This window comes from Gouania willdenowi, chromosome 10 (assembly GCF_900634775.1).
Source record: "Gouania willdenowi chromosome 10, fGouWil2.1, whole genome shotgun sequence".
In the NCBI taxonomy this organism is placed as follows: Eukaryota; Metazoa; Chordata; class Actinopteri; order Blenniiformes; family Gobiesocidae; genus Gouania; species Gouania willdenowi.
The window spans coordinates 9,760,023-9,768,031 of NC_041053.1; the positions used below are offsets into that span (position 1 = coordinate 9,760,023).

The 8,009-nt window shown below is 44.4% G+C and overlaps 1 protein-coding gene across 1 annotated transcript in view; it reads right to left on the reverse strand.

The window, feature by feature from the left end:
• The window catches only part of LOC114471128 (high-affinity choline transporter 1-like), a 31,045-nt gene extending 23,236 nt beyond the window's left edge, over window positions 1-7,809 (reverse strand). The window contains exon 1 of the mRNA XM_028459727.1: window positions 7,516-7,809. Within this exon, the coding sequence (XP_028315528.1) occupies window positions 7,516-7,699 (184 nt within the window). The 5' untranslated portion in view covers window positions 7,700-7,809. The remainder of the gene's footprint in view (window positions 1-7,515) is intronic.
• Window positions 7,810-8,009: the final 200 nt, after the last annotated feature.

The following is an 8,009-nucleotide window of genomic DNA, read 5'->3' on the forward strand; positions in this document are numbered from 1 at the left end:
TAAAAAAAATTCTCAGTGAAATTTAAAAAAGACATACACACCACTTGTTCTGCCATCAAACTGCTCTGGAAAAATATTATCAATCTTATCTTGGCTCATGTCAATCCTTTTTTCACTCTTTATTATAAATATGTCATCTTTGGTTTTCAAGCTGAAAACATATCTCAGAAGGAACCCTTTATCATTAACCTTCTCATACTTTTGGCAAAATGTCATATTCATAAGGAAAAATACACAAACTCAAAACCTAGCTTCGTAGCATTTCAAAAGGAATTTGAAAAATATTTTGCCACTATTAATTTCTGTAAGCATAAAAAAGCAGTGAAAACACTATGTATTAGTTTCAAGCTTCTGTGAATGAAAGCTGTGAGCCCCACATTCCACCTTGCCCTGACCAATAACCACTGCTGCCAGCAGAGGGCGCTCAGATGGCAGAACTGAGGTGGTTGTCTCTCAGTATAATATTTGGTACTCCAATGCAGGGTTTCTGCAGGTTAATATTACCACTAAAACTTAAGTCTAAAACAGAACAGCTGGATCTCTGGTGCAGTCAGAACCATCTGGAGCTGAACCCGCTCAAGACTGTGGAGATGAATAGTGAACTTAAGGGGAAATACTGCCCCATTTTCCCCCTAACCATTCTGAACAGCAAAGTGGCTACCATGGACTCTTTCAGGTTCCTGGGATCCACAATCTCACAGGACCTGAAGTGGACCTCAAACATAGACACAATCAGAAAAAAGGCACAGCAGAGGATGTACTTCCTGCGTCAGCTGAGGAAGTTCCACCTGCTCCAGGAGCTGCTGATCATGTTCTACACCTCCATCATTCAGTCTGTTCTGTGCACCTCCATCACTGTCTGGTTTGGATCTGTAACTAAACTAGACAGACACAGACTACAGCGAATAATCAGGACTGCAGAAAAGATCATCGGTGTCGAACTGCCCCCCATCCAAGACCTATACCTGTCCCGGGTCAGGAAATGGGCAGGTAACATCACTGCAGACCCCTCACACCCTGCACACAATCTGTTCAAATTCCTTCCCTCCGGCAGACGCTACAGATCACTGTACGCCAAAACAACCCGCCATAAGAACAGTTTCTTCCCCCAGGTTGTCACTCTGATCAACGCTAAACAGTCAAAGAGTGTCAGAACTGTTTCTGTGAAATAACTCTAGAACTAAACATGTAACAACCCTGGAACTAAACATGTAACAACTCGTCGGGAGTGGTTGGTCTGCTGGCTGGGGGCGCCGGGCCCTGTGGGTGCCGTGTCTGGGTAGGTCTTTGGGTTCGGCGTCTCGGGGCTTGCCCCCCAGCCGTCTGCCCGGGGACTGGCCGCGGTTCAGTGGGGTGCCGAGCCGCCTTGGGCGGGGTGGGGCTGGTGGCTGGGGCCCGCGGTCCTCCGGGCTGTGCTGGCGTCGGGGGTATCTCATGTCGGCGCGTGGGTGATTGGGGGTGGCCTCCGTGGGAGGGGGGTGCTCTGCTGGCGACGTTGGTGTGGGGTTGCGGTGCTTGGCTGGGGGTGCATAGGTTCGCCTGCCTGTCGGTTGGTGGCTGGCGGGGTGGCCCTGCCTGGGTGGTTGGTGGCATCCTCTCTCGTCGGGGGAGCCGGGGCTATGTCGTGATGTCGTGCGGGCCTGCGCTGGCCCTGGTGTGGGGGCTGGCCTCTCTCCTGCTTGGCCACCGCCTTGCACCGCCGTGCTCCGTACGGCCGGCATGGTTCGGAGGGGTGCCGCGGGGGGTCTCCGGTTGTGCTGCTTGGCGCATCCCTGGGGCCCGCAGTGTCACGTGCCTGTCTGCGCCATCTACCCTCTCCGGTGGCCCACCATGCGGATTGGCCGGGCTCCTACCAGACAGGCCTCCTACATGGGCACTTCACATCACTCACTCCCAGCTGGTTTAACTCACCCACTTGTTGCACCACACTCACATACCCAACCCTTGGGGGGCTGGATGGTGGGGCTGAGGGTGGAGAGGGCCGCCGCCTGTGCTACTAAGTAGTGACACGGGGGCGGCACTCCCACCTCTGGCTGCCCTACTAATCCCTCCTGCTATCTGCGGGCTGGCAGGTGGGTGGGTTCTGCGCCTTTGGCGGGGGACTGCTGCTCCACATCGGTTGTGTGTCGTTGGGGTGCCTCGCTCCCGCGGTGGCGGCCGCCGGTCGCTCTTGCGCCAGGGGGGGCATTGCCCCGTGGCTTGCCCTGTCCGGTGGGGTGCGGGGCCTGGGCTGCTGTTCTTGCACCGCCTGGGGCTGTGCGGTCTTGCTGGGTTGTGGCCTGTTCCTGGGCTGGGGTGGGGGGGTGCGCCCCACGGGGGTTTGGCCCGGGGACTCGCCCTTGGGGGAGGGCTCATCGCGCGGGCGGCATCAAGGAAAGGTGATCTGGTGCGCTCTGGGGTGCCTGGTCGGTGTGCCTGGGGGTTGGCGGGGCAACCTGCAGCATCCCCTTGGTGCCCTCGGCGACTATGGGCGTGGTCGCTGTCCCTGGGGGCGCTGCTCTTGGAGCTGCTTCCGTTCCGGGTCCTTCTGGCCTGGGGTCTGATCCCTGCTGGCTCTGGGCCCGCCGGTGAGTGCCCGCTGGCTGCCCGTCCGGCGCGGCTCTGGCCGTCTGCGGGGGCGTGGGCCTTGGCTCCACTGCTGGGGTCTCGGGCGTGGGGCTCTCTGGCCCCTCCCCTCGGGGGTTGAGTGCTTGGGTGTGGGTGGGTGGGGCGGGATGCTGGCAGGGGGTTTTGGGGTTGGGGGTTGGGGTCGGTGGTGGGATGCGCTGGGTGCTCGGCTGCTTGGGGCTTCCTCGGATGTGTGTGTGGGGGGCGGTGGCTGCCTCTCAGCCTGGGATCTTGGGGGCGTCTGGGGGGTTGCTCAGCCGTGGGGGGGTAGCCTGGGGCTCCCTGGCCCCCACTCTTTCTGCTGGCCTGGCTGCATCTGCGGGCCCGGGGCAGTTCCTGGGTTTGCGGTAGCAGTTTTTTGCACATATACTGGTATACGATGCACTGGCACGCCTTGGGATGTGGGATAAAACTCATACTGGGCTTAACTTCAGACACATTAATCCCAAATACCTGCTTTAGGTACTACCACTCACTCATTCCCCCTGTCCACAGCCACCACCATTATAACTAAGTTTCACACTTGTCACTATACTGTCTTGATTACACAACATAATAAGCACAATATATTCTACAACTACATCTATTCTCCCCACCCTTTCTATTTCCTACCTTGAGTCTCTCCTCCCTGCTCCCTTTTCCCCTCCCCCTCCCTCTCCACTTAGGTGTAACACTGCTCTCCCTTTTTATATCCTCCCTCTAATAAAAGATTTCTCACCCTTCCTTAGGGAGGGCTGGTGATGGTCACAATTAAGCAATAAAATAAATCAATTTATTTTATTGCAATAACAAAACATGCATTTCTGTAACTCATAATGATTGCACTTCTTGTAGTGTTGACCTTTGACAGCATGTGCAGACAAGAGAGAAAATAAAATAAAAAAAAAATGTAACAACCCTGGAACTAAACATGTAACAACCCTGGAACAAACTTGAATGTTCATGTACATAAACGTATATTTTTTTAATTTAAATGTTCACCTGCACTACTGCACCATTATGCTATTATTATTATTATCTTATCTTGTTAATGTTATCTTGTTATATTATTTTATTTAGTTTTGCACATATTAGTCTAACTACTGTTTATATTTATGTTTATATATTTCTAGTTGATTATTATTTAATGTTTACATTGTCAGAGAGTGCACAGTTCACCAAGTCAAATTCCTCATGTGTATAACATACATTACATGGCCAAAAAAGTTAATTCTGATTCTGTTACACTTTCAATGTCTTGCATTTTTCTTGAAATAAAACAGTATGTGGCCTGTAAAGAGGAAATAAAATAAGGATGAAACTTGACTTGGTTTTCACCTGCACAAATCTCTGCTCTGTACAGTTTTCCACGACTGTTTGCATTTTTTGATTTTGTCTTTATTTTTGTCCTTACTTGGTTATGTCAACATGTCTGTCATGTAAAAGACTATGCATGCACACACTATTCTTCCTTTTGATCTTAGCCCCTCACATTGTTTTTATTTTTTTTCTGTTTGCTGTTTAATGTTGCCACTGGCGACCTAAACTGCATAATGTATAACCCCACGATACAGCCGTTGTATGCTATTGTAGAAGTTATCATATTTATGTTTGTATCAATAAAAAAAACAAAAACTATTTGAGAACCCATGGGCTTAAAGGAACACTTCTATTCAGTCCTTCGGTATATTTTTTACATTATCATAATCTCCAAGATAAGTGTATATTCCAACTAATAAAGGCCAGAGATATGCATCTAATTATGTATGTACTTTTCTCTTTAAATGTATTTTTACAAAACATGAATTCAAATATATCTCTCCCACTTTTCCAAATCATTAATGTATAGTAAATATCTTTTTTTGTTAATTTGTCTGTGGTTCATTTATTCATTCATTCAGGTTTCAGGGTTGTTCACCACCTTTCTTCCAGGAAACTTCCAAAGGGTTATTGAAATTAAATAGGCCTACATTATAAACACATTTATAACTATCTTCTGAGTGGTCATTTATTCTAGTCAATGAAAAGGTTTATTGACATTGTGACAATCTGATTGTAGAGTACTTAAACGTTTTAAGAGCAACTAATCCTACACATGTTTAACGGTCAATCTGGAAGCCTGTGTTTTTGTAAAGACAGGTGTAGCTGGAATGGGCGCAGCTGGATGGCTGCACGCCTGATTTGAGCAAATAATTTCTCACAGAAATTTACTATACTATACATTTCTCACAGAAATGATTTTGCATGTCTACAGAATAATTGAATTCCAGTATGTTGGAGCAGGACATTAAAAACACGCGGGACTGCGCTCCACCAGAGTTATCCTTTTAAAATGCACGAATTAAATTATTAAAAAATGTAAGTAGATATTTACTATAAGTTCCTCCGCCAAGAGCAAAGCGAAGACGGTAAGGTTATGTTTTACAATCCGTTTATCTGTCATTTCAAAGACAAATCTATGGGCATGACTGTGGCATCTTCATGCTCATGGTAAAAAAAGATAAATAGTCAGATCTATTGCATTATGTCCTTTAAATATACTAAGATGGTGGCATGCTCATTGAAAATTTTGAACTCGCAAGGTTGGATTTTATGATTTGATTGACTTTTAGATGTTGACAAGCCACTTTTTTTGTACTTGTAAATCCTATACCAATTTAATTTTTAGCTCCCCCTCCCAGGACATGACTTGAGAATTTGACTTTGTGACCTGGATTGTATTTAATTTAAAATTAAATGTGTTTAGGAAACACAAGACAAGGAGTGCAAACAGCAGAAAACTGCTTTTTACGTTGTGCTGGAGGCGGAGACAACTGAAGAAGAGGTAGACATGATCTCCAGTTCCATGTTCTCAAATTTTTGTGAGAAGAAATTTAATGTTCTTCAAATTACAAACAGTGAGCTGAGACATGAGGACTCCAAAAGAGCAGCAGAATGGCTGATGGAAAATCACACCCAATGCAATGTGGTGGAAAAATAAAAAGTCATTATTGAAAGTTTTTGTTCTTTTTTCTTGTAACAGAGGTTATTGGCTATCTGGTAACTAGGTACTCAGTAATCTGAGGCAAATACAGGCGGTCTGCCAACATAAGGTATGAAATTAGTACAAGCAATAAGAAGCAATTAATACATAGAAGTATGAAGAGGTGTAAGTAAAACAATTGCAAACACACACAAGGTGTGCCTATACAAAAAAGTCAATCATTATGAAAATGAATCCAATGATATGGTAAAGAAAAGAACAGTAATCGGTCACAGTGTAGAAGCAATATACTGTCACATATTAACTTTATTTATAGAGTGCATTTCACAGACAAAGGTCCAAAAGTGTTTTATGGCATGAGGTGAAAAACAATGGCATCTGTACATAAAAAAACAAAAAAGCCATATATATAATAATCCATAAGCCTGTCTGAACATTTTTTTTTAACATGTCGTTTTCAGGTGTTTTTATTACAAGATTTGTGGGGCCTTAAAACTGTTCATGTCGTGTTATTTGTACGCTCACTTTTATTTTGAAAGGCTTCCGAACTTCGCGGTTAGACACAGAAATCATTATACACATGAAACAAATCCTCAAGAAATAAAGTCTACCCCGCAACCCTGACAACAGGAACAAGTGGGTCTGAAAATGAATGGAAGGATGGAAATAAAGTATATTCACATTAGAAGTGTCCCTGCATTCAATTTTACTTTGAAAGTCTCAGTCGAGTTCCGTGGAGGTCTGCAGTCACATAAATTATAGTAACTATATACACATACAAAAAATCCCTAAGAAATTAATTATATCCACATAGGTAAAAAAAAATTTACATCATTTCTGGTGCAATCACTTTTATTTTGAAAGGCAACAAAAATTGGGCCCATGGGCCCAGAGCCAGCAGGGACCGGACCCCAGGCCAGAATGACCCGGAATAGACACCGGCAGCAGCACCCCTAAGGACGACAACCACATCCCCAGCCTTTGTCCGACTGCAACATTTTGCTTAGAAAACTATTTAAAAACAACTATAGAGCATAATGATGGATTACAAAGGTAAAGTACATAAATACAGTTGTTTAAGATTGCATGTTGTATTAATTTGAATTAAAAAACAAAAACAAAACCAAGGCTGAAAAACACTAATTTAAGATTTATTTCTATAGTTTTTATCTTTTTTTGGTCGTCTCACACTCAGTGTGGGACCAAGACTGACACTTTAGTTGTGAACTTTCCTCTCAATTCAATTCAATTTAATTCAAAACAGCTTCATAAACAAGTTTGCATTTCCAGAGCAAGTGTGATATAAAACAATGTACATCCAAAAATAATACATATTAAAAATAAAAATAAAAAACATTTGTCTTGTGTAAAACAATAACAGAATAATGGGGGAAAGGGTTTATTTTCAAAACATTAAATGTTTTAAAATAGTTACATTTGTGCAAAACAAGATTAAAATAAAATAATAAAATAAGCTCTCTCTCTCTCTCTCTCTCTCTGTCTCTCTCTCTCTCTCTGTCTCTCTCTCTCTCTCTCTCTCTCTCTCTCTCTCTCTCTCTCTCTCTCTCTGTCTGTCTCTCTCGCTCTCTCTCTCTCTGTATCTCTCTCTCTGTCTCTCTCTCTCTCTCTCTCTCTGTATCTATCTCTCTCTCTCTCTCTCTGTCTCTCTTCTCTCTATCGTATCTCCGCTCTATATATATAGCTGGATCTCTCTATCTCTTGTATCTCTCTCTCTCTCTCTCTGTCTGTCTCTCTCGCTCTCTCTCTCTCTCTCTCTCTCTCTCTCTCTCTCTCTCTCTCTCTCTCTCTCTCTCTCTCTCTCTCTCTCTCTCTCGTACCCCATTTAAGAACAACTGATCTAAAAAGTGCAAAGTGCATTTTAAACAGATGTAGTTTCTCTGAGAACAGACACACATATATATAAACAAGTGTTTGCAGTTGCTCACCGGTCATGGTAAAGACTCCCACCACCAGGCTGATCCTCCGGTTCCCCAGCAGAATCACCTCCGTCTGGTCGGTCTGGCCGTTCCTCTGCATCCGCTTGGACTTCATGGAGGCCCACACACCGATGCCCAGCACCATCAGGTAGAAGCCTATCATCACCACCAGCCCTGGGACGTTCACACTCATCGTGTCGATCACTGATGATAAAATGAGTGGAAGCACCAGAAGCACTGCCTGTTACAGCAGATCAACCGGTTTTCACACCGCCACAATAATAGGGGTTTGTACTACAGGGTTGTCCATGTCCAATCACTTCAGCACATCGTGACCATTTCCTTTTATAAAATATATATTTAAAACACGTATTAATGATTTCTATGTTGCAATAAAACAAGTCAAAGTTCAATTTTAAAAGTTTGTAGCAAGTCAAGACAGTTTCAAGACGTTAAATATAAATATATAAATAGTATTGCAGCATGTTAAAATGCATGCATTT